Source organism: Athene noctua, chromosome 2 (genome assembly GCF_965140245.1).
Source record: "Athene noctua chromosome 2, bAthNoc1.hap1.1, whole genome shotgun sequence".
NCBI lineage: Eukaryota > Metazoa > Chordata > Aves > Strigiformes > Strigidae > Athene > Athene noctua.
Window position 1 is genome coordinate 76,310,228 of NC_134038.1, and position 27,620 is coordinate 76,337,847.

Genomic DNA, 27,620 nt, shown 5'->3' on the forward strand with positions numbered 1-27,620 from the left:
GGGCATCTGATTCTTTAACGTTACTGAGCATGCTAGCCGTTCTGCTGTCTGACCTGCACAGTGTTTATAATTTTATCTTTTTACTCTTTTCCCCCAACAGTTTACTGTTGTGCATCATTCCCTTCATATACCAAGCGCGTCTGACAGACCTTGCCTCTTCCTATGACCTTCATACCTCTGAAACTCCTGTTGCCTCTGCTACCCTGATTCTTCTGTTGCCTTCCTTCCTCCCCTGCTGGAAAAGAACCTTTTTTTCTGACTGAGATTTTGGCTTCCTTTCTTTTTGAACTTGCACATTCTCTTTTAATAACTATTGATTATTTTTGGCTGTGGTTCTTACTCATTTGTGAGATGTACGCTCCACAACTGAATGCTGTGTTACATAAATCTATATATCAGCCTCAGAAAGATTATCCATACATTTGTCTGTTCTTTTTCAAAAGATTTTCTTTATTTTGAGCCATGGTTTAATTTGATTTGGTGTTTCAAAGAGTGTGTTTTGGGGACAGGGTATCTTACTTTCAATACTGTCTAAAGATTTAATGAAAACTTCCAAAAATTATTTTTCCTTTTTTTTTTGTTAGCCTGCATATAACCTTTTACATTCTCTAATATATTCTATTTTTCCCTCATTGCATGTGTTTTGTTCTTCTGGAACAAAACTAGAACTGGGCATGGCCTAGTCAAGTTGAAGGGCAAGATTCTTTCTATATCTTGGCTATCAATCAAGTTGCTGAGAAAAACAGAAAGATCTGTTGGATCTATAAGGGGCCTAAACCAAATACTGAGAACCAGTACCAAATGCACTGATTCATAGGCTTTATTTCTCCTTTCATCCTGATGCTTAGTATGAGTAATTTTATCTTGATGCTGGTGACATCCTATGGAAATCAAGGTGTGTGTTCTATTTCTGTAACAAAAGATGCAAACACTGTTTGCTCAAGATAAATCTTGTTCCATAAGTCTCCTTTTTACAGTTGTACTACCATAAGTCTCCTTTTTACAGTTGTACTAGGAATAGTCAGTGAGTTATAATTAAAATATCAGCTATGGGATTGTACTTACCAAAAACTTCTTTGCTCTGAAGAAAGTTCTCAGTGTGAATCCGTAAGACGTGTATTTTTAATCATTCTGAACTATAAACATAGGCTTTATGAGTTGCAATGGTGCACACACCCAGAACTGTTCTGACCTCACATGTACTGTGATTTAAGACATTTATGTTATTTAAATGAGTGAGTTACAATGCATAACTCTAATTTAAATAATGAAAAATTATTGTTTTACCCTTAAGCAAATAATCATGTTCATCTTGATTCCTTTCCAGGTAGGCAAAATGGAGAATAAGAAAGAAAGCATTCCTACAGATAATGTAAAACATGACTAAAAAGAGTTTTCACGGTTTTTAATACAAATATGACATGTAGTTAATAAGTTTTAAGTGATGCTTCAGAAAGTATACTTAATACCCTAAAGGTCTTCTAATAAAAGTGGAGTAGAATTGAACTCTCTGCACTGCCAGGTGCTTTGTAATAGCTTCTTAAGACAGGACAATGGTTTAATTGTAGGTCTTCTCTTTAAAAAAAAAAGTTAGTAGGTGTTCACAATGTGAAGATTAAGAACCTGATTTACCCATTCTCATTACTCTATTTACATCCTATTTGTAACTCCATAGAGTTACATGCCCTGTGGAGTTCAGACTAGTATAAAAATGGAATAATGAAGTGGTGAAGCGTATTTTTTTATATTGAGTACAGTGAAGAAGTACAGTGTATTGTAAAAGCAGTTCTTTGCACTGATATCAGTTTAGCTTAAAGGAGGCTCAAGTTTTCAACAAAATCACATTTTGATGAAAAAGTTTTCTTGCTTTGAAGGAGTATGGCTATGACCTCTCTCCACATACCTGACAAGGTCTGTCTCTTTTCAGGTGATCATCTCAAGCTCTAAAGCTCTAGGTGTAAACTCAAAAAGTTCATTACTTGTCCTTAATTTACTTTTTTTTATTAAAATGCAGAATTTGCCTCTAAAATATGTTTGTGAGAATTAACATTTTCTGTGAAATTTCTATGTAAAACATTTTAATGACCAGTTTAAGTAAGCCAGTTCTGCCTTTCAGAATTTTAAGAAAAATTTCTTTCTTATACTAGCTCCTATTCTTTGTTTCTTACCATTTCGTAAGTGCCAGGTACATATATAGTATTAAACAAAACAAGACAAACACACACACAAAAAAAAGAATTGCTGCATCTTTACAAGAAATCATCTTAATTATAAGAAATTATACTATAATATTAGCATGTTTAAAACCTCCTATTACTATACACAGTGTGGGAAAGAACTTTCAGTGACATTCATTAAATCCAGATCTATTCAGTGGAATTGCATAGATACTCTGTTTCACAACTGTTAATAGTGTGTGTGCAAGGGGCTAAAGTGTTTAAGCACTTTAAGTGTGATTATGGGAATGTGAACTCACTGGAAGTTTTGTCCATGAGCACCAGCTCAGCACTGAGGTACAGTTGGGGAATCCCTGTTTGTTCCAGGCTTTGACCCAGGATTTTTAATGTTGCCTCAATTCAGCTTCTAGAAGAGAATGAGAGTTTTTCTCTCATTTTCAATGAGAGGAAGAAATGTCACTTTATGTCAGTTTGATGGAGTCCCTAGGTTAGCAGTGATATGAAAGGACATTGTCTTGGTTTTACTCCTTTTATTTTAGCCATGGAGACATTAGAAGCATAATGAGAATGACATGGAGAAGTTGATAACAAGCTGGCTACCATACTACAGTTTTTCACCAAAATGCTTTTATCAGAGTTAATATGAAACACATGTAATATATTCAGAGTTCTTCTTCACTACCTAACAAAATTTCCCAAATACTGTCTTTCATGGTAAGATATCTGGGGTGAAAAACAAATTTAAAAAAAACAAAATGAAGCAAAAAACAAAATTGGATAATATTATTGAGCTATTTCAGGACAAGCAAATGCATAGATAGTTTATAAATCAAAACAAATTCCAGTATTACAACTCCGATTTCAGTGACATTCAGTGCTCTTAGGAATTAAGGACAAATGTATAATATATGATTAAACCCGTTCTGATACCTGATGAATGTGCTTAACCCCTATGAAATCCAGTGAATTAGAAACAGATTAAGCTGCCTGGTGCACATATTTTACTGAATGGCCATATGAAACTTTTTTTATATTGACCACCAGAGGGAGACGATGTTGTCACATATCTGCAGTAGGTACCAGTTAAGAATAATGGTAAGGGTTAATGTTAAGCTAATGGATACCACACTTACACAAAGATTTTCAGTTCTTTAAGAACGCCATAAAATTAAACTTAGTTTACTGAGTTGTTTTGTATAAAAAGGTAATAAATATATTTTTCTAGATTTTTTAAAATCATTTTCATCACACATAGGAAAATTAAGATAAAATCATATTTGTAGGTGATGCCACTGTGATGGCATCTTCCAGATGTATGCTCAAATTTTTACTCCTCTTTACCTTGCAAAGGGCCACAGAATGTTGGGTTGACTGTTACCTTGCAGAGGTATTGCCTGTATATTTACGGCAGATATGTCCAAGGTGTGGAAATTAGTGCATATGGCTGGTGTATGTGCTTAAGAACAAGTGCATAGCAGTAGGTCAGGTTTAGTGCCATTATAGAAAGATGTGTTCTGCTAGAAAGGTTTATCAGTCTGAGTTTTAGCATTTTAAAAGCACCAGCAGATTGTTTTAATATCCATCCTCTTTCACAGGCAGATGACTTTGTTACCAGAAATTCAGTCATTCAGACTAAAATCTAGGATTCAGGGACTCTCCAAATGTCCTTAAATGTCTTTTCTACATGTAATGCTTTCTTTTTTTCCTTAAGATTGAAATCTTTAAGAACTGAAATGAATGTTGTCTTTCTCACCGAGCAACTGAATTTTTTTTCTTTTCCAGTGACAGGGCTGTAGAATACTAAACTTTGAACTCATTCCATTTTTATCTTCAGAAAATGTCCTGCTGGTCCAGAACTGAAACTTATTCTGGGCAGGTAAAATATGGAGAAAATATTCTAAATATATAAAAGGAAAAAGGAAATATTTCTTCTTTTGTTAATTTTTAACTGCAACTATTTAAAGCTGTCTGTGGCATCTAGAGTGCTCAAATCATGACATCTAGAGTGCCAAGGGAGACTGATTCGTAGAGAAATCATCCAGTCCAAATTGTATGATGAATTCCAAAGGCCTATGATGCATTTATTTGTTAAACATATGGCCATGCAATCTATCATATGCGCATCATCTGTCCCTGTATTCTGCATTTGTAAAATAAACTCTGTGGTCATGATTCTCATACACTCGTCATTTATGTTTACAGCCACTTCAAGCCCTCTTTATTGTTCCATCCCAATGTAAAAGTGCCTCTTTGTGAGAGTTGGGCCATGTTTGAGTATACAAGACAGCAGTTCTGTCTCCCAAACTTGGCTTCCAGTCACTACCATGACTCTCAATATATATTTAGTACATGCAGTAGGCACCATTTAACTTTCCATACTAAAATACATGTTATTTTAGAAGACAGAATGTAACTTATTCCATCCCTTGAAAATTACAGCCATGTTGTTTTCTAATGTCATTGCAAAACTATGAACTCCCCCCTCAAGGACAGTGAGACAAACTTGCTGCCACTGTTTATACACTTCTTATTCAGGTATTTCATGTGCAGTATGCAGATAAGCTTCCGTATAGCCCCTCTATGGCTTGAGAAGTCCACTGTTAAAATTCATAAGAAGCTGACAGAACAAAAAATAACATAATTAATTCTTTGTTTATCCAGAAGAGCTTATATGTAATAAACTCTGCTGTTTTTTACGGAGGTGGAGAAGGGGGAAGGTGGTCTTGTATTTTTCTATGCAAGAATCAGCTGCTTTATTTCTTGTTTATTGCATATTATTCTGTGATACTCTGACTTCAAGTGGTAAATGACTGTTGAAACAATCAAGCCCAGTAGGAAGAATTAACTACTTCTGCAGTAGGTATCAACTACTGAGTCTTTTATATTCCTTGAACATGAAAGATATTTTTTTTTCCTTGTTCAGTTCTAAAAAATTGTAAATTTGGGTCACCAGATCTGCTTCATTTTCTCATGCCTTAAGAGAGTTCTGAAGAAGGAGACTCAGTCCTGGGTAAAGGTACCACCAGTTGGAAAGGGGAAATTTTGTATTCCCTTACATGTTCACTCTTTTTCCTGCATCTATTGGAAATAATAATTGTGATTTTGCAGACTTTGAGCCAGAAATCAGTCCTAATGTAAGGGAGCACATTTTCTTTGAATATAACAAAATATTTTCTGGTTACAGAAATGGGACGGGACTCCAGTGAATCAAATAGTCTTTCTAGCCTCATTTTCTGATATTTAAGTTTTTAACTGGTTATTTACCTATCTCACAGATTGTGGAATAAACCTTAGCTTCACATTTCCCATCCTGACTAAATGTAAAGATATTTTTCTTCTAATTCCCTTGCAGCTCAGCTCTGCAATCCAAGTGGTCTGTGGATAAACTGTGAATGTTTATTCTAAGTGAAACCAAATTCCCTGGTTTCTTCTTCCTTAGTCAAAATAAGAGCAGTTTAACTGTGTGAGCTGTACCTTTGAGTGAGTGGCATCTTAAATATATTCTGTTGTACTTGAACAGTGGAATATGAAGAAATCACACGCATACAAATAGAGAGACGTACACTTTATCAGTAACAAGCGGGACTAAACATCTGTGTCCAGCCAAAATGTGCACATGGTGTGAGTGTGTGTGTGTGTGAGAGAGAGAACTTTAATCCTGGGTATGAATTTGATGTTAGGCTTGATTTACACATTGTGTATGGGCCAAATCAAACGAGCCTAATCAAACTGGAAGGTTGGTATTTGAAATGGCATTGAAATTTGTAGTGTAAGATCCTACTGATTCAAATGCAGGCAATGCATAGGAAGCTACAGAAAGCAAACTTGAAAATTTTTGTATTCTGTGTTCCAGGTAGGTGATAAAACCCATACCAAAGTGCTTGTCCATCCTTAGAGATGCTCATACTCAGCTTTTCCTATTACCACTTCTAAGTCAGTAAACACTGACTAAAATGCCTGCCTTCTTTCTTCTAAGAAATTGAGAATTCTGGCCATGCACATTCACTTCTGGGTTTTAGGGCCTGAGGGAGCAAAAGGCTGAGAGTAGAGACAGAGTCTCTTTTGTCAGCTCCTTTTGTGGATTCCATAATTGGTTCCTGGCATGGATAAAAGAATTACTTTCCAACCTACTGTACCATAAGCAAAGGTGGGGTGTAATGGAGGACAAAGACCTAAAACAAAAGACCAAGGAAAGAATGAGAAAGGGCGACTATGACAGACAAGTTGGGGGTTTTAAGACTATTGTGATTAAAAGGTGAAGGTAACATTGTTAAATATATGGTAACTTCTTAAAAGGTTAGGTGAAGGACTGACTGGTAGGGGAGTACATACTTACTTGTTAGAGCAAACAAACAACTAATTTTTTCACTTCAAACATCTAATGAATATTATTACTAATACCTGATTTTTCAAACATGTAGGTTAGCATTTTTCTTCTTTTCTCTCCCATGATTGTTTCTTTCCTCAATTTTTTCACTTGACAAGAAGTTAAAAACTAAAGAGGAAAATATTTCTTCATTTTATACAAACACGAAAATTAATGAAAAAGTATTTTCAACATTCTTTTCTTAACTAAGTAAAAACATGCAACAACTCTATTAATAAGGCATGTCTGTAGTTTTAACAGTCAAGACTTGAATGTAAGAATTCTTATACTTCTTGATTTATAAGAATTATATAAGAATTATAAAGACTGTAAGAAAAACTAATCTATTGGCTTTAAGTTCAAGATAAAAACTTTCTTCACTTGACTTTTACTCATAAGAAATGGAGCATTTTGAAGGCTAAGCCGACTCTTATACTTGACTTGCTCTACTGAAAACCTCACCATGGACTGCAAAGGGCTGTAAAAGTGCCAGCCTGTATCACTTCCTGGTGTTGCTGGCAGTAGGTGGTATACTTTGGGGACTATTACACAAATGCATTGGTATTTTTGTTTTATTCTGAAAGCCTTTTTGGGTACTACCAGTCTCTCAGACAAGTTAAATCAGTGCTTAGAAGTGACATAATACTTTATTACCAGGTAAAATTTATCCAGCTTTGTCCCCAAAAAAGAGGAAAGATTTTATTTTTTTCAGAAGAAATCTTATTTCGTTTAAACACATGTGAGCATTTTGTTGATTATTTATAATTTTTAAATATTTTTTTTACTTTTAAAACCCTTCTCTACTTGCCTTCAGAAAATGAGAACAATATGCGGATTAACTGACCAGTCAGTTAAAGAAACTTAGACATTTAAGTGTCCAAGTTTTCCAAATGAAAACATTTGGTAAAAAAAAAAAAAAAAAAGCGTGCATATACTGTAATTTGCTTGTTTGCTCCACTCCCTTGTGAACATGCCCAGCTTCCTCTGTACCTGGCAGCTTTCCTGTTCTGTATTCATCAAGCTAATCAATGGGATTCAGATGTTCCTCAAATAAAATAATTGTCTTCAGTCTGCTCTTACAAGGGACACAGATTGTACCAAAAAGATTTGTCTTCACTTTCAGGGTACATTAAATACATGCCACTGTTCATAATACAAGGCTTTGGCAATGTATCGATTGTATTTTTTTACACAAAAAATCATTGCACAGGGAAACTCCTTGCGGTTTTTCCACGGAGTTAAATGAGTGCCTGTGAGAAAATTAGCAGACTGAAAGCAATGGAGACAGAAGTCTTTAAACTTACATGCTGTAATGTGAAGAGTAATAACAAACCTCCAGCTTGATTCTGGTCTGGTCTGATAGGGGCCACTAAGGTGAGAGGAGAGTTTTATAATCTTGTGCTGAAACTGTGAGCAATCAGGAGAATAAAGATAATGTTTGAGCATTACTGTACAAACTGAACTGTATGAAGTGGAACAGTGGCCAGTCACACCTGCTAAAAATTTGCCAAACACTATCCTTCTGTAGTGTTCTTAGGGGGAAAAAAAAAAAAAAAAAAAAAAATTAACTGGTTCTTTGGAGTTTAGAAGAGGAGGTGCTTTTTTAAATTATTTTTAACTATTTTTTTAGTTAGGGATAAGAAGGAGGGCAGGGAAGAGAATAACAAAGGGATAATAATGGGTAAAAAAAGGGAAAAAACAGATGCAGGAGAAAATGTCAGAAGGTTCAACTTCCTGCTTTTCAAAACCAAAATGGATATTAGGTTTTGGAATTTTTCTTTTTTTTTACCTTCTGTTTTCTTCTCCTCCACCAGCCCCCATCCAGTAATTCCTTAAGCATTTCTTTGGGAGTTCTGCATTAATGACTTAGCTCTCTGGCATCTAAACCCCACCACACTCTGGGTTGAAGCTTTGCTATTGTCATAACATCTTTCCCTCAGGTGTCCCTGGTAGATAATAGAGAATGAGCTTTTATGTCAGCACATAGAGGAAGAAAGTCTCCTTGCACTGTCTTTCTGCCTCTTTACGAAACTTTTGGAACTGAACTTTAGACTGTTATCCTTCCTGACTAATTCAGGGAGAAGTTGGCAGCCAGTTTGAAAGTTACTGGAGGCTTTCATAGACAGACTTATAAACCTACAACAGTGTGACCTTCTCAACCTACTTTCTGTAGGAACTAAGCCTAAAAAGAAAGAAACTCAAAGACATTTCCAAATTTCCCGTAGGAAAAATGACCTTTTATGCTGATCCTAATTAAGCCCATTAACTCAGGTGAAAAATTCCCCAAACTAGCTTGACTGTTTTGAGGGTATGATCATAGTGAACCTTCAAATTCTAGAAATGGCCCCGGTCCAGCAAAGCACTTAAGCATGCTTAATCAGGTACCCCATTATACAACATGCACATTATTATTGAATGAACTGTGTAAATGAAAGCCTTAAAATGCTTCACATGAATAAAAATGCAGACAAATTTTCCCTGTGGGGATTCATCCCATGCAGGAGATACCTGCAGCTTTGCATTTTAATCAGAGTGGTCTGATCCCACTCCCATTGAAGTCAGTGGCAAAACCCAACTGCTGAGGTGGAAGTAAGATCTGATACTTACAGCGCAAAATATGAAAGGGGAAAATTTATTCCAGGTGGGTGTTCAGATGATGACCCATTTCTTGCATAAGGCTGTTCACCATAGCACCAGAGATGACACTGCCATTATCATTTTACTATCCACAAATCAGTACAGAGCATAACATCCAGTTACCACTCTTGCATGTTTGCATTTCTTCCTCCTGGTATTTCAAGTTAATAGGGAAAGAGAGCCCCAGGGCAGAGCACGATTGATGAGATAATTGACTTCACAAGAGGACTATGAAAGAGCAGGCCAAATTCAGCTCTGATTTAAGTATTCCCATCTCTGCTTATGCCTGAAATAATCTGATCTAGTCCATCTGCTGTCAAGGAGGAGTGGTGGCAAGACAGCAGAGCTCCTCTGTGAGCACTTTGTTCTCTACCTGTCCAGTATTCCTCTCCTTACTAGGCTCCCAGGGAGAGCTTCAGTGTGCACTGCTGAAAAAGATTATCTCATGACCGGAGCCTGAAGTGGAGTTTATGATACCCTGCATTTGATTGTTGCCCCATGCAGTGATTTCTTGGTTATGTTTATGTTACTGAAAAAGAAGTCTGTCTCTTACCATCTTTCCATAAAACCAATTGCCTTTATGGGCTTCTGCAGCAAGTCTGTGGCTCTTTGCTGCTAGCGTAGCTCCAGGGTGCCTGGCAATGGTTTAGGTGGTGAGCGTGCTTGGCATGCACTGTCCTGGGCTCACTGCCCTCAGTTTGCCCTCCTCCCAGCATGGGAGTCTGGTCTTCAGAGCGCCCAGGAAATGTCCTTTGAAAACGGAATGATCTTCAGGGAGTACTTAGCATTCTCTGGTCCTCAGTTTTGTTCTCTTCAAGAATAATTCATTCTTCGCTGGGCAGTTTCAGAAGGCAAAATGTCTTAGGGATGAGAAGTGTTCAGGTACTCTATGCAGTGCCTCTCCAGATACATACTTTTATTGATGACATCATTGGACATCTTACAGCTATGAGAATATGATAGTAATCGAGTGTGAATGTGCAGTAAAATGTATAATAACTAAACTCAGAAAAGGAGCATGCTCTTCTAGGTTATAATAAACCACCAGCCAAAGTATATTGAAAAGCCTGTTGCTTGAACTTTGGAGGGGGTAGCAGGTATTCCATTGATCAGCAGGCCCAAGAGAAGTCAGTTAATGTACATCAAAAGAGGTCAGAGTAGAGCTTTGTGTCCTCATAGCATAGAAGTGTGTGAAAATGTTTTTCATGTCTAAATTTGGAGCTAGCTGTTGAAAATCTTCTGTGAAGGTATTTATGTTATTGGTGGTTTGGCTGAAGCATGTTTTGGCCAATTAAATGGAGTTATTTTGTGCCATCCTAATTGTAAGTTAGACAGGTGGTTTGTGCATGAAACATTTAATTTTCTCAGGGCTCTGTCTGACTTCAGATGATACTATAGATACTATCCTGTACAAAGACAGAAGGTGATGTAAGGGAAAATGATGGATGCACTGATGGGGGAACTGAAGGGCAACATCACAGATCTGAATGGACTGAGGTGCTGTAATGATGGATAAGAAAAAAATCTGCAAGTGATGAAATCCTATTTTGTTAACCACCACTCCAGCCTGGAGGTGACTCTTAGCTTTTGGTATTAAGCAAAACCAGTATTTGTGGCCATTACTGCATAGTAAGTCTGCATTACTAGGAACATACTAACAATATTTTTTCTGATTTGTGCAGCAGTTCTCAATAGAAGTGCTTACATGACCAAGGCAAGTATCCTTTGTCCCCATAAGTAGAAAGCAACTGTTCAAATTTTTTTTTTTTAATGTGTGTAATACCTAATGGTTTCACTGATAGCTTATTACAGATTGACCTGGTTTTCTTCCACATTTCCCAACTTCTAAATCACTTTTAATCAGAAATATATACACAACTGTGAGTGGAATGGTGTCTCTGTACGATGGAAAGAACTCTTAAATCCCATGAGCGTGTGTGTGTGTGTATGTATGTGTATGTGTGTTTGGTTTAGGGTTGGATTTTTTTGTCTCCTCTTTGCTGAGTTTGCTGGCAGCTAGTCTCTGGGGAAGGAGAGTATAATTATAATGGAGAAGTGTTTTATGTTTTTCTCCTCTAGATTATGCTAGAAATATGAAACTAGTAGAGATTTTATGGAATTGTTAACAGACAAACTAAGAAAGAGAATGAGTTGATAGAGTGCATGGGGGGAAAGATGGTGAAGTTTAAAAAGAAAAGTTGAGCAAACAGCCTTTTTTTTTTGTGGTCTTAAAAATCACCTAATAAAACACTGGTTTATTGCATAGGTGCACTAATCATTTCTGGTTTTAATCATCACACTGCTTACACTTTTCAGGCAATTTTATAGTGTGTTCTCTAAGGTGGCTCGTGAAAATCACCTTCACAGTCCATATGTTTAGATTCTGCAGTGTGCTTGAATGGAAGCTGACCACCGCTGTAAAGGCTGTGGATTGCCAAAATCTATCACTTAAACCTGATAATTCCCAGAAAAATGTGGAGAGTGGTTTATTTCTTCACCAGTCTCATTGTATTGGGCAGTCTCTGGTTTTAGATTTAGATTCTTCTTTCCCACAAAGGACTCCAAAGAGCCCCATTATTGATCACGGCATGTTACCAGTGTTACACATAGTGATTTATAAAGTGCAAATCTGAAGGTATCTATTATATGCTCTTAAATATATTTCCATGTTTTCCTGCTCCTCATAGTTTTTTGAACTGCGCGGATTAGGCACACTTCCCCTCTCCTCACACCTAAGAAGCAACTAGACCCAGAAAAGCACCTTGTGAGTCATTCTAGCTTGCTGTTAATCTCAGAAAGTGAACACCAGGAACTGTTGTAAAAGTCTCCCCATCATACTTCATTGTGTATAAAAGTAAATGAACAACTCACCCTACTGACTTGTTTTTTTAAAATCTATCCTTCTTTAAGCCAAGTGGCAATGTTCTCCAGTTAATCAAGGAAAGATCTACTTTGACACATGATCCTTTTCCTGTCAAAGAGCATTTTGCTCTTCATGTTGCTTTTGTGACATCTGATCCCTTCAAATAAGGCAATCTGGTTACTGGCTATGGTGTAGAGTTGTCAGAGCGTCCAAACAAGGCTTTTATAAAAGTGAGAGACTGGTAGGTTCAAGAGAGTGCCAAAAAGGAGAGGATGAAAAGCAGTTTAGCCATAGCAGCAGTACTCTAGGTCAGATGGGCTCTGCAGAGGTCAGAGAGGCTTTTTCAGTCATTGAAGAAAGAATTGTGGGAAAGAAATGGGGATAATAAAGTCCCAATATGTTAATTTTCCCCTGTCTGAAAATCTGTGTTGCATTAATTCAGAAATTTTTCTTTGCTTGTTTGGCAGGTGATTAAAAATAAAGGTCTGAAATGGGAGAGGGTAGCTTTTACTTGAAGTGGTAGTTTCCTGTGACTCTTTGAAGAGCCAGCAGACAGTCTTACCTGCTGTTGTTTGGAGAGAGAGACTTGACAATAATTTTCAGCATAGGTTTGAAAGGAAAATCAAACATTAGTGCACAGATCCTCACAGTTGCTTGTAGATGGCAGGCAAACAATGGAAGGACTGGAATATTCTTCAGTTCCTGTTCCCTGGCTTGATCCTATCTTGTATTGCCTTTGGTGTATAAAACACCATTGCCAAAAAAGCTTTTGTAAAAGTTACAATACTTTTGTGTTGCTATATCAACTAACAGCAGACAGGTTTAACCTCAGGGGAAGAGCTTAACAACCTCAAGTTTGTAAGGCAGGTTAAATGAGTCCACATTGCATTTATTTTCAACCATAGGAGAGTAGATCTAGGTAACTAAGTTAACTGTGAATAGCTTGGGATTGACTGTGAAAATGCTGAAGGTTCACAGGGTATATCTAATATTTTTCCATATGTACCTTTCTGATTATATGTCTGGTGAGACATGTCCTTTGTGAGTCTTTTCATTTTTCTTATTGGCTAGGATGTAAAGGAATGGATTTAGTTCTGTTTGCAGATTTTGTGCAGTAAGAATGACTGCAATTAAAGAACCTGTTGGAAAACATGAGCATGGGGCGTAAGACTAGGAAGGAGACTGAGAATATCTCATTATGTGAGAACTGGGAGTCACATGCAGGACAGCGTGAGTCAGCAGTGTGCCCTTATGGTGATGAAGCACTAACCACAGACTAGGTTGCACTCGCAAGAACATAGCCAGCAGATCAGGGGAAATGGTTATTCCCCTTTACTTGGCTGCAATGAATCCACATCTGTGTCCATTGTCCAAAAGTGGGTTCAGTTTTGAGTTCTGTGGAACAAGATACTGACAAACCAGAGCAGAGGCAGCAGGGTCTGGTAGAAGGCATCAAAAACATACATGAAGATGCTGGAGCAACAGGGCTTGTCCAGCCTGCAGAAGGGAAGGGTAAGGAGAATTTTAATGCTGTCTTGCATCTGAAGGAAAAGGAAGGGCGAGCCAGACTCTTCTCTGGGTTTCACTGCAAAAGGATAAGACTGCAACAGTTGACAAGCTGCAGCTAGAAAATTTTCAGTTTGACATAAAAAAAAAAAGTTCTTTATGAGAAGCATTAAACATTGCCCAGGGGATGATTTGTGATTTCCCAGAGAGACTGTGGAGTCTCCATGCTTGGAGATTTTCAAAATTCAGCTGCTCAAGGTCCTGAGTAACCTTGTTTAAACTGGAAGTTAGTTGCTTTGAGGAGGACATTGAATTAGGTGACTTCCAGGGGTTCTTTCCAAATTACATTGTTCAGTAAGTCTATGACCTAAATGAGCTGAGCCAACATTAAGCTGCTCTACATCCTCATTGTGGAGGAGGATTGGAGCTGCAGAGCATGGTTCCTCACCTCAGCATTTCCTGGCCTCACCTTCAGTTTCTGCAAGGCAGTTACGGGAGCTGGGAGAGAAGTACCTCAGAACTTGATCTGTTACCCAGATCCCCCCTATTGTTAGTGTAGAACAGTGGCCATTTATTTTCTCCTTGTTTCTTTTAATTTCATAAAAATGAAAATATGCCTGTAGGCTTAAATATGCTAAGAAGCATATAGGTATTGGATTAAACAGTCTTAATTGTGATAGAGAGAAGTCTGCCCATACTGTCTTGTGCTTTAACTCCTCACTGAATGGTTTTAACACCTATCTCTACATACAGGTTTTTGATTGATGAGCAAAATGAGTAAAATGTAACCAGAACACATTGTACCTGTGTCAAAACTCTTAAGCCAATCCTGTGTGGTCCATTTTCATAATCTCTGTTAAACATTGCAATAATAAATGCTCTCTTTTCCCGTTTCTTCCACAAGCCTTCTACCCAGTGTATGAAAAAATACACTTTTTTAATACGGGTCTTTTGTGATGACCTAACTTTTTACCACCAATACAAATAATCAGAGCAGTGTTTCTTTCTCTCACTAGAAGTTTTAAGTTCTCTCATTGAAATAATTATGTTGTAATTTGGGGATCGTTATAAGAAAAAATATTCTTTAACATCATGAAGTTTGTAATATTTTTTACAACTTCATTGTAATAGACCCTTTGAACTACAGCAAAGGAATTTTAGTCCATGAAAAGAATGTTTTTTGGCAGTGGAACAAGTGATGAAAGAAATTGGAAAACAATTACCAACCTCTTAGCAAGAACTCAGAGGAATTAGAGGAACTCTGCATCTCTAAAACAATTATAAAGTTCAGATTATTCAGCATGTAGGGGTTAAATCAACTCTTACCTCTTTTAAAATGCTTTTGAATATACTGTTTCTGTCATTATTGGATGTGACAGTAAGCCACCGGCAATGCTGTAAAACCAGAAGGTCACAGCACTTAGTGAACAGTTATAGTCTGACAAGACTTATGCCCTGTGCCTGCTGGACTCAGAGGAAGTGATGGCTTGGTATTTGGTGACGGATTTTCTAAGTCTGGGTAGGATATGCATTTTTTAGGTTTAGATTCTAATGTCATTCAAAGTCAGTGGTGGCTATTTTCGTAGTAGTAATCAAAGTGAGTATTTTAGCCATGGTAGCCTTCACCTAGTGAATTAAATCTTCATTTCTGAAAGTGCTGATTAGCATTTAAATCAGGTGAGGTTTATCTGTCTCCCCATCATTGGCATTCTGTATGAGTAATGTGTACATATACGCGATATCAAACTGCACGAGTGCAGATATGACTCCTCTAAACTCAGAGTTCAGTGTTTTCCTAATTACTTGCAGCCTATTGAGATTAAAGCGACAAGATCTCTTTTGTGTTAAACAAGAAGCTCACATTCTTTACTGATGAGCTACTCTCCTCTTTCCCTCTTGGTGATCACGAGAAACATTCTTGCAAATAGACATCCAAGTCCCCCCTGCAAGAAAGCCTTTGTAACTTGTGGCTGACCTAATTGTTCAGCGACAGCACTGCTGCTGCTAAGCAGGGGAGATCCCTGGTATGGCACTTAGTTGGGTATTGCACAGTCTGCAACCTGGAGCAGGACCTAAGTAAGTGGCAATGCAGGGCATTGAGGGACACTCTCCAATTTCACATGTGGGTGAGATGTCCCACGGAGATTTCACAGTATTACTTGGAGACCGCGGACCAAGTTCTACACCCCTTTCAATATCACACCCCACCTCCACCTGAAGCCACTGAACAGGGTCACACATTGCTAAAAAAGATCTAAGCATTGTTATATATTTGGAAATGCACGGTCTTCTGAGGTACAGCAGTGTGTCAGTAATGTATTATCTGTGGCAATAGTTATTGTGTGTCTGATCCTGAAGTATTTGATGAATATTCAGTCTTAACCTGAATGTGTCTACATGAGGTCTTGAAGATCAGAGTCCATATTGAAATTTTCTTAGTGTCATGACAGAGAAGAGAGAAACAAATGTTGAGATTTTTCTTTATTCGACCAAAACATAACCTCAGCAGCTGCCATCATTGTGATCACACTGTGCTTAGTGTGTGGTGTTTTTCATCTGCACTCCCTCTGAGAAAATATATGCAAAAATCACAAAACAGAATCACATCTACTACTGTGTGTTACCCTCTACTCTGTGTAGAACTAGAAAGTTTTAAAATGTAGTTTCTGGCTCCTGGATACAAGACCAGTCAGTAAAGTTGAAGTTGGCTTTTTTCATGTCATCTATCATTATCCAGTAATGCCCATCCATCTTCAGTTTGCATCAGTGGAGACTTAATCAAGCATGTAGAAGGAAGAATAGATTCCTACTTAATTCATCCAAGGATGGCTCAGCTTTAAAACAGGGGTGTTTCAGTGGTGCTCTTAGCTGAAATAAGGTTGTTAACATGACACAGAACCATAGCAGTCATGTTTTATGTGTGTGCTTTCATGTTCAGACAAGTAATAGTGGCAATCAAAACAGTTTGCCTTAGCCAGCAACTCTGTGCAGTGCCAGATATTAACTGTGTTAAAAATTAATGGATCTTCTCGGTGAAGATAGAAGATTAGAGAAGCTCTTTGACAAACTGATAGTCTTGAGGAAAGAGGGACACTTGTTTTGCTTGAGCACAGGGAATTTAATCGTTGAATAGAAAGATGTCTTTCTTTAGTTCTGTGTTTCTGAATAAAACTGCTGTTGAATGAGGGGGTTCTTACACTGGACTGGATGATTCAGCTGCCAAGATCCAGACGTAACAGATAGGAATCAATTTGCATGTGGACCCTGATAATAAGAGAATTGGTTTTCATTTTGTTTGTCAGTATGTGGGAAGAATGGGCTGGGGGATGGAGATCCTGCCATGGAGCAGCTTGCTGAATCACGTCAGGGAAGGACTCGAGTCTTACTACTACAGTAGGCAAGTAGGACTGTGTGACCAAAAAGATCTAAATCCCTGAGCGGTAAAATGCAGGAAATAGTTGCAGGCAGGCGAGAAGAGGATGAGGAAATGAGAAAGACAGCTAGGGAGGAAAAGCCTGCCATCCTCGTGTCAGAAACTAGAAGTAGGTACTTTGTTATAAATTGCTGTGCCAGCTATAGGGTGGAGGTCGTTTATGGCATCTTGGTGACAACAAGTGTGGCCTGTGTTATATAGAGGTCTCTTTGCACCAAGGTATACTGCATTGTGCATTACTGCAAAATCTTCCCTCGTGCTTTCACTCTTCAACTTCCACTCTTCAAATTGATTGCTTTGCCATCCTACTTTGTTCTGATTTTAACATACTGTAGCTTTTACTAATGCTTTGGTGGTGGGTTGTTACTGGGGTTTTTTGTTTGTTTGAAAGCCAAGCAGGCCATATACTCTTAGCTATTCATTTACTGTCTGTTTTTGTGGGGTTTTATTATTTGGTATTTAATGTCAAATTATTCATATTTCTCCCTGACATTGGTGTTTTCCTGACTGTAGTTCTGTCATGAGCATACTCTAACCCATTCAATGACACATAATTAGTTCCTGTAATTGCCATTTTTAGACTGAACGCTCTCTTGGTTTAAATCTGGAACCTAGAGCTAATGTTATAGAAAATAAGGTCAAAGAAATCAAGTAACATTACTTCCAAAGTCTCAATAGAGTCTTCGGATCATCTTCCATCATTAATATAGATGCTTGACAGCACTTACAACTTTAATCATGATTTGTAACCCTCTGAATTTTATTGCTTCTGCTGTCAGAAATCAATTTCAGTACTTAATGGCATCTTGTAACCTCAGTCAAGGAGAATGTTGGTTTGATTATTATTTGAGTTTTACTAGAGCTTCAGTGTTAAGATACACCCTTACAAAGTTATTTCTATGAAATTTTTTGACAAACTTTTTTTCAGTTCTATGACTTAAATACTTCTGTGTATGCCACATAAGACAAAAGCATTTCTTTCTGTTGATCGCTCTATTGAGCTGTAGCTTCATCTATGCTTCAAAAAGTTGTAGATTCTGACCCTTAAAAACAGTGAAGTGTATGTTTAATCTTAGTCATGCTTGGAGACCTGCGACTTCTCATATAATTAACATGTACCACAAGTGTCTGCAGGAGCAAACCATAAACTGTTGTTTAATCTTCCTTTTGCTTACTGACGTTGAAGAAGAGAATGGAGCACACTTATAACTCCAAATTAAACATTTAGATTAGTCTTTATTGATTCCTTTTGATCAAAAGGAGTATGTTTGGGCTTGATTCTGTCTTTAGGCACTCAATAATTTCAGTTGTTGAAATTATTGACCTTGTTGGGAGTTCCTCTCTAATGGCATAATTGCAGGATGGATCCTAGAGTTGCACATTTCTTAAGGGAAATAACAAAACTGTATTTTTCACAAAAAAAAAAAAAAAAAAAAAAAGAAGAAAACCCAAATATCTCATAGGAACCAAACTAAAACAGAGTATGAAAAATTGTACTGTGTCTAATATCTCAAAATTTGCAACTTTTAGTAGAATTAAACATGCAGAGGGCATATCCCTTGATCTCCTTTGTAAATGTCTAAACGTTGGAAAAGGTTCTGCTTTTATGCATGGTAATGTCTACTTTTCTGAACACTTTTTAGTAGATTTTGTACTCTTTGAAAAAGAGGCAATTGATATTCTACTTAACACCTAGGAAGGTGAAAGGTGGTAAAATAAAGTGACACCCAGTGGACCAGCAGTAGATCCAGTTTACCAGTTCAGTGTCCTGACTGGGAAATGCTGCCTATTTTTACCTGTGTCTAGACTTCTTACTTGGAAATGTCATGAACTGTTTGGCAGCATGGAAGCAGAGTAATGAGATTATGTTGTCAGAAGCAATAACAGGAATGATTTCTTGCACCACATCATTTAAACTTAAGTCTAATTCCCCAAGAAACTGTCACTGGAAAGTTGTTTCTTCTTAGAAGTAAGGAAAAAGATTTGCTATGAAAGTTATTAAACCCAAACTCTGCAGGACAGACATAGCAAACCACGTTTCTAAAAGCAAAGAGGGGCAAAAGTTTTGTCACTTTTCAAATCATCTTCATCCTATATACAAATACTGAACTTCATCCTACTATTTCTAATGTATTACATGTGGTTTTTTCCAGTTACAGAGGAATAGCTGTCTGCGTTTATGTGCTGGTGACTTTCAGCTAACTTTCCTTGCTATATTTCATTTAGAGAGCCTGCTGCCTGCAAATGATAACGTTTATGTAGTGGATGATGCAGTTCTGGAGCTATTAGAGGTGGAAGAAACAGCATCAGAAAGCAGCTGTTTTGCATCTGAGGACACCACAGAAGACTCAGGTGTTGTGAGCTCTCCATCTGACATTGTATCTTTGGATTCACAAAATGACAGTATGAGGTTGAGAGACACCAAGCTTGTCAATGGCTGCATGGACTCAGCTGAGGCGGATGCGATGTATGGCACAGAGATGTGCCCCATAAAGAACATCTACTGCGATAGCGTGGGATCTGACAATGTTCCACAGAGGTAAAAATTTATTTGCAACCAGCTCTTGGAAAATATCTTGCTTGTCCTCCTTGTAGGGAATCATTTAAGAAAACCAACTTCTACTTTCTTCTGCTCTTTCATAAACCAGTACCAATGCCAAGTGACTCCTCCCAGTGGAAAGCTCACTGCCAAATCCCCTCCAGTGACATACTTGTAGCAACAGGCAAAGGTCACTTTTCTGTTTGAACTTGTAGTTGCATTTCTTGCAGAAGACCGCTGCCCTTCAGAGTTGATTTCTCCAAGTCTGAAATAATTTTGTTACAGTTTGGTTTATTTTGTAGTTCTGGTAGCATATGAAGTGCTTAAAATGTGACTATGCATTGATCTAGAAAAATGATGTGCAGGCCATAAAATGGAAAAAATCAAGCCACTGGAAGCAAGGTGGAAAAGGATTGTATTCAGTAAACTCTGGGGATTGGTTTGTGGGTGTGTGCATGCATATATATGTTCACCTAATGCTAACCTTCACTGGTGTTACACCTTGGGGTTTTTTTTTCCAGCATATTTCCTTTTTTTTCTTTTTTTTTTTTTTTTTATAAACAAACATTTTCCTGCCGTTTTTGCAAGAAAATCCGAGAACCTGGAATTTAACTAGAAACTGCCTTCAAGCACAAGTGACTCTGACACTGTTTGTTTGCCAAAACTCACATAGTTGGTGGTAGGCACGCAAAGGGAACACAAAATTTATAGGACTTTGCAAATACAAACTGGCCAAATAGGAAGCTGTGCCTCCAGCAAGGAGGGTGGCCTGGTAATACTGACGGGGATCCGCTCTGTGTGATGCTACAGAGTCATGGGACAGGAGCCAGAAATTCCTCTGAATTCTCAGTTGACACAAAGTCTGTGCTTTCTGGTCTCTCTCCATTCAGCTGCTAATCTGTAGTCCCTTCATAAGAGCATGTATCATGACCTAGTTATTTCCTTCCACACATTTCTGAGGGAGAACTTCATTTTGGATCATGCAGTGAGCGATAAATTATGGATAAATTAGGCCAAAGTCAGTATTTAACCTATTGGAATGATCTCAGGGCTTTTCTTTATCCATCAGTATCAATGGGGACAAGATCAAACCTCACTTAGATACTTGCTCAACAATACATTTTTCTCGTGATTTGTCCTTTTACCGTTTCTTAGGTCCTGATACAGTTTCTATTTGAAGGATTAGACAGACTAGTATAGCAACTGCGATTAACATTCCAGACCTGATCCAAAAGAGCAACTCATTAATTTCAGTAGACTCAGATTTGGCCTTGTAAGATAACTAAGCAATCCCAACTTTTCTCAAAATGCAGGAAGTAAACTGGTTAGGAAAACACCTATGCATATTGAGTCAGGGGGGAAGAAGCTACCATAATGCTGAGCAAAGACATCAAAGCAAAGCCCTGTAAGAACAATACTAGTAAGCAAAAAAATATTTTAGACTTTTTCTGGCTTTTTTAGTTGTACAAAAAGATTATTAAGTGATACGCTCCCTCTTGGAAGTCAGTATTCTTTCCATCTTTCATTTCAGAGAAAGACATTTATTCTATATGTTGCACTGAGATTTACCTTTGCCACACAAACACACAAAAATTTTTCATAGTTGGAAAGAATGCATGTAGAAGAGACAGCAGGGACATTTCACATACTGGCTGGCAAGACTGCTGCTCAGGGGGTCTTTCTGATGAGCCAAAAGAGTGGAAGCTGGAAGGATAGTGTGGTGTACTGCCCATCGCAATCAGGGAGGTGATTACTCCCCCCTGTTCAGCTGCTGTGAGGCCAGTGCTGTAGTACTGTGCCCAGTCTTGGGCCCCCAATTCAAGAGAGAGATTGGCAAACTGGAGAGAGTCCAGAGCAAAGCCACTGTGAGGGCTGGGGTACTGAAGCACACAAGGTATGAGGGGGAGTGGAAGCAACTGGGTTCACCCTGCAAAAGCAAAGTGGGTAAGGAGGAGCCTGATTGCAGTCTTTCCTTAAACAAAAGGGGACAAGAGACAACCATCACCAGCTGCTGTAAAGGAAATAAAAATAGAATGTAAGGAGTAAAATCCTCTAAACAGGAGCAGTTAAGCAGTGGAAGAAGTTTCTCAGAAAGGTGAAAGAATCTACATGCCTGGTGGTTCTCAGAAGTCACCCAGGCAAATCCTTGGGCAGCTGGTCAGGCTTTGAAATTAGCCCTATTTGGAGCAGGAGGTTGGGCTAGACTTCCAACTTAATCTTTTCTGTGATTTTATCATGCTAAATATTCTGTATTTATCTAATATTTCCATAATTTTAATGGAGTGGGTTTGGACTGAAATAGGAGATGGTCATTGTTGTTTGGGGAGTGCAATTATTTTTCATAAATTCTATTTACTTTTAGGGGTCTGGGACAGGAAAATTGCTACAGATCAACTCTAGGGTATAGCAAAAACTTAACATTTGGAATTTATTTTAATCTTATGTCAGCAACCACTTATATTGCCACAGCAGCCATACTGATAGTAATGTCTCTTAAACTTTTATACCCTGAATGTGCCAGTAATATTTGAAGGTAAATGCAATTCCCCTCCTAACCTATGTTTGTAAACAACCCAGCTTTGAAAATTGTGCTCATCTAAATCCTTTTGAGGTCAACTTGCTAAGTTTTCAGAAGCCACTTCCTAAGTGTAGAGGGAAGGAAAAAATTAAGGAGGTTTTTAAAACGTGTTTGTGTGAAATTCTTGTTTTAGTGGGATGTAAATCAATTCTGAGTACAATTTTGAGTACAGCCAAATTTGGATGACATCAGTTTCAACTTCCACTGTCAGAACAGCTGCCACCCCACTAATAAAATCTGTTGGGAGCTCTGAGATTGTGTGTAGTTCTTGTGATGAATGGGCTACTTTCAGGACCAAACCAGCCTCCTAAATTCCCAGACAAGTCAGAGTGCAGTTCATGTGAATAATTGATACCAAGCTATACAGAGTTTTAAATATCTTTCATAAGCTACAAAACTTAAAGAAAAATTTTACATGGAGTTTATTCATTCCTTTCTATCTTCTTCTAGTAGTGTCCAAAGATCTAACTCAATTCTAAAAGGAAGATTGGAACAAAGAAATTGGGAGAACATGTCGCTACTGTAAAGTAACAGTGGTTAGCAGCAGTGGAGTCCTTCTTGAGTCTGAGCTCCACTGAAGCCAGAAATTTTATTTAGTGACTAATTTGGCTGAGGCTTGGGAAAAAAAGGTTAATGAGAACAATGGAAATATTTAGCTTGTCATTTTAAATTGCAAAGCTGACTAAAATTTAGGCTTTTCACCCAGTGAAATAACTAATTCCTAAAAATTTATGATGCTGTATACTAAAATCATTTTGTACTCTGTGGGCTGTGAAAAGTACCCTTAAAGTGGAAGCAAATTATATTTAGAGTGTGAAGGACTATAAAGAAAATCCAAGTGGTATTTTGCATAAGCACTCTGAAGAACTGCAGTGAAGAGTAGAATCAAGTCTATAGTTCTTACTGAGGTTTGGTCCAGAGGCTTAGCCTGTGCTCTAAGAGATCAAGAGTATTTTGCCATGTTGCTTACTTTGGTTAATTGTATGTTTAGTTTTAAACTCATTTTTCTTAGAGTTTCTGGAATTGTTTACTGAGTGGCCTGGGTGGTCTCTGTGTAGCTGAAATGCCTGATAACATTAGAATATCTCAGCAGGATCTGAACCTCATCTGCTGCTGAATTCAAGGAAAGTTATGAGCATTTAAGGGTACACTCTTCAACATGCAGTAGGTTTGTCTGCATATAGCAGCATAATAGTATTGCGGGTCAGAAATGGCATGTACCATGGGTTTGCATGCACAGAAATGACAACCGCAGCAGAGCTCAAATCTCATTCAGCTCCCAGAGCACAGAAACAGAAATTTCTAAAAGAAGGTCCCTGGATTCCAGGGTTTCCAAGCTGCAGTCTGTTCCTCCATGGTTTTGTTTTCTAGTACATGGGAGAAACTTGCAAGTGCACGCTGTTTTGTTTTTTGTTTTGTTTTGGGATTCTAGTTCAAGCAATCTTATCCAAATACAGATATTAATTAGCATGTAGAATATCAAATCAAATGTCAGAACACTCTGATTCTACCCTTGGCTCTGCCTCTAACCATCTTTGTCTCTCCACCTCTGATACTCCCTTCAGCTACTGACTGTTTTTTTACGGTAAAAACCATAACGGAGCTATCATATCTCATGATATGTTTGCACAGTGCCTGGTGGAGCAGAATCCAGACCTCAGCTGGAGGTGCCAAGGGCTAACCCCATATAAATAATTGACTACATACTACGTTTGGCTGTGAATGTTTTAATATTAACTGCTGACTCTCAACACTGTACTACATAGTTCTCTTTCTTCATATCCTTCCTTACAGTTGATTTCTTTGTGCTATGTATCTGTTCACCAAATTTTAATATATAGTGTTAAATGAGTAACAAGAAAACCACAGAGAAGCTGAAATGTTGCTTATGTAGCAGTAAGTACATCTCATGATCTCACAGTGTTGCAACTCTGTCCTCCCATACCCCCTCCTTTCCCATCCCTTGTGTGGTGTCATCACGCAAGCTCCTAGGGGCAGGGATCAGACAATTTTATATGCCTATAAAGCATCATGCACACCTACTGTCTGGAGCTTTATAAATAATTATACATTAAAAATTATGTTAAAATAATATTATTAGGGATGCTAGGTCACGCGCTCAAAGTCAGGTAACATTAATACTAAGGCTGACTGTTTAACCTTAGATTCCCCCCTTTAACCTTAATTCTCCACCTTTTGTGCAGTATGATAAAGTCTCTAGTTAAAGTCATCATACTGTGGGTTTTTTTTATTTTCTTCCTAAGTTTCAGAGCTCAATTAATAAAGCAGGTATACCACCATTCACTCTCAGTTCAAGTTGTCTTCTGGAGATAGGACTATTTAATTTCCATTTTCTCATCTTACTCATCACACTAGTATCCATGTGCCATGCAGACTTTAATTCATTTCTCTGCACAGCACTCACATGAGATGAAAAGGTGGCACTATCCTATTTTAGAGAAGGAGACCTGATTTGCAGGGTCAAGGCAGACTAGTGACCAGTTAGACCAGACAGGACCTCCTTTTTCAAAGGACTGAGCATTAAATAGCATTTCACGTATCAGAATGCAGCTTTTGTTTTCCTCCAAACTCTGTTCTTGGGAGACATTTAGCTATTTTGGCTGAAATAAAATAATAGAATGATCATGGGCATGATATAAATTGTTGCGTTTGGACTGCCACCTAACAAAGATGTATAATTTCTCAAAGTTATCAGCAATTGAAATCAGGGTTTTTTTAAAGGGGTCTTAAGAGTGAGTGGTTCCACCAGCCTCTCTCAGAGCAGGAAAAACACTTTAAAAAACAGAAGTTTTTTATAATTTTGATAAAGTTTTAAATGTATTAAAATATTTATAAAATAAAAGCATTTTAAAATGTAAAGGGAACTTGGCAGTTACAAAGCTAAATAAATACAGACTTGTCTGTAACAAAAAGATAAAATACCTTTCAAAGGTCTAAAAGGAATTTTTCCCTCCTGTGATTTTTCGTTTCAGTAGCCATGAGAGAGGAATATTTTTTCACGTACAGCTAGTGGAGGGCATAGGGTGGGGGTGGGGGAACCCTCCTGAGATCAGTTCATGCTGTGGGTCTGGACAGGGATAATCCCATTTCCTCTCTTTCTCTTGGAAGAATTTGTTACCTTTGACTGTGGTTGGGGCAGTTGGAGCTACGGTGAGGAGAAGAGTCTTCTTCATTACCAACCTGAGAAATACTCGCTGTTTTCTACAAAACTGTTAGGGTTTTGATGAGTTGTTTTAAAACAAAAGCTGGAAAGAATAGGGATGGGTGAACTTGTTCTGCTTAATTTTCAGCTCATTCAAATTCAAATGTTACAAGGTTTTGTATTCCACTTGAGAAGAACAGGAGGGAAAGAGAAGTTAGTAGCTGGAGACAATTCAGCAATAAAGCTGGTCAGAGGATGAAAAATTATAATAGTGAGTGGCAGAAGACAGGCAGGAAGGAAAGAAAAAATCTGTAATGAAAAATTGCAGTGTATGTGTGTAGTGTATACCCTCTGTGCACAAACACATTCTATATAATTACTTGTCATTTGTAACTACCTCTGAGAAATATGGGGAAGTTTTATTCTGTTATTTCTCTATAGGATAGGTTTTATTTTAGCTGGGTAGGCACATGTTTTACTTTTTGGAAAACAGAAATGTAGTTTTAAGTGGCAGGAATGTAGAGAAAGGGTTAAAGTGACAGGGAGAACTTCAGGGATGAAAAATTACTTAATTAAGACCCAGATGTCTGACAGATTTGCAAGCCTCTGCTTCTTACATAGTTTTGCTAATTTCCTTCCTTATCTCTGGCTTTCCCTTTCCCCTTGTTCCAGAAGACGCTTTAAATTTGGATACTCTCATGCACTTTTTTGCTGGCATATCTCCATGGAGGGAAGATAGTAATGATATTATGGTTAAGTAATAGATACTCACAGTCATTATAGAGCAAGAATCCAGATTAGCCTTTCTCATCCACTGGAAAAATGCCGTATACTTTGGAGCTGTAGAATGTTTTACATGTTGCTTTGGTTGCTAAAGGTGTAGTGCTGGCTTCCAGGAGGGAAAAGCTCTAGTCCTTTCTCTGTTTCTTATTTTTCTGTGTAAACCAAGAGGTTATTTAACCTCACTGTGCCATCTTTTAACTTGCAATATTGTATTGCACAGGTGATGTGGCTTGTATTAAGATTTAAATCATGCTAGTCCACTTTCCTGACTATTTCTGGCAATTCTGTCCGCCTGTGGGCTTTCCTGTTGAGAAGCTGTTGCCAGAGGCCCGTGTGAGGAGGGGGAGCGGGGGCATGCTTCCAGCTGTATAGCAACTACAAGCTGCTGCTTATGTACAGGACCCTGGAACCAATATATGTCAGGGGACTCTGAAACTTAAATCACTCTGGTATGTAACAAGCTTAGAGATTTCTAGCATTAAAACACAAAATGATACTAAACAAAAGCATTTTCATTTGCTTTCTGTTTCAATTTTTGACCAGTAACATGGAGGAGGACTGCAGAAGGACCATAAACTCAGCTGATGCTGAAGAATTACCATATTTTCCTCTTCATCTATACTTGCAAGTTTTTTTTTTTTAATTGGGTGGTGTTATAGCTGAAGGCACTACTGGACCTGTGTGTTCTAGAATTGGAAAACAGTTTAATTCAATCTCTGCTGAATTTTATTCAACACAGATGTAAATGCAGTTTAAAGACCTTTGTAAGTTTGATGCAGTCACAGAACTAGAAACAGAACACAAACTAAAAAACATGGAACGGAAATTATACCTGTACCTTGCTCTCAAAAAGTATGTGCTGTAATTTTCTATCGTTTATTGAAGAACATAAAAGGCAAAGTTATCTGACATTCAACAGAATATGGCCATGTGCTTTTTCCTTTTCCTAGTTGCCACTTGCAGAAATCTTGCATCAAAGACAAGTGATGACTTTGCTGTCTAATCAGTCCTAAGTTGGTTGCTCAGTCTACAAATTTTCCGTTTTAACAGGCTTTGGTCGTTTGAACATTAAAACTTTATGCTCAGATTCACAGGAGGCAGCAGAAATGGAAAATATTGCTGATCAGGTCATATCTTAGGTGACCATAAAGTCTACCACATACACTAGCTGCTTTCCTGCTGCTGTTATAATAATTCCTTGGAAGGAAATAGAAAAAAGTCATCTAGTCTAAGAAATGCAAAGAATGGAAGAATGGTCCCTAAGATTTTGTAAACTTTCAGTTAATCTGGAAAATAGTTAACATCCACTTTTGAAGAGTACGTTGCTGCATCATGCACAAAAACAAATATATAAACACAGTTTAATGCCATCTTTCTGGCATGGTTGAATAGAAAGTTGTATTCAAAAAGTTTCAGCCATACTTTCTACAAACTAAAATAATTTCATCTTTAACACGCACTTTGATATATATCTAAGGTAGAAGCACTTCTCTTGCCAGCATATGTGTAAGAGGATAATATTGTGAATTCATTTTGAAGAGGACAAATTTGGATACATACACACTGATTAATGTA

The 27,620-nt window shown here is 37.8% G+C and overlaps 1 protein-coding gene across 14 annotated transcripts in view; it reads left to right on the forward strand.

Moving 5' to 3' along the window:
* Positions 1 to 27,620, forward strand: part of COBL (cordon-bleu WH2 repeat protein) — a 211,658-nt gene that overhangs the window by 166,367 nt on the left and 17,671 nt on the right. For 11 of the 14 annotated variants that reach the window (XM_074899454.1, XM_074899450.1, XM_074899448.1 and 8 more), the window contains one exon: positions 19,209 to 19,521. In XM_074899454.1, the coding sequence (XP_074755555.1) occupies positions 19,209 to 19,521 (313 nt within the window). Of the gene's footprint in view, positions 1 to 100; positions 4,356 to 19,208; positions 19,522 to 27,620 lie in introns of those variants that run through there. The other 3 variants (XM_074899460.1, XM_074899461.1, XM_074899462.1) reach the window with 1 other exon arrangement.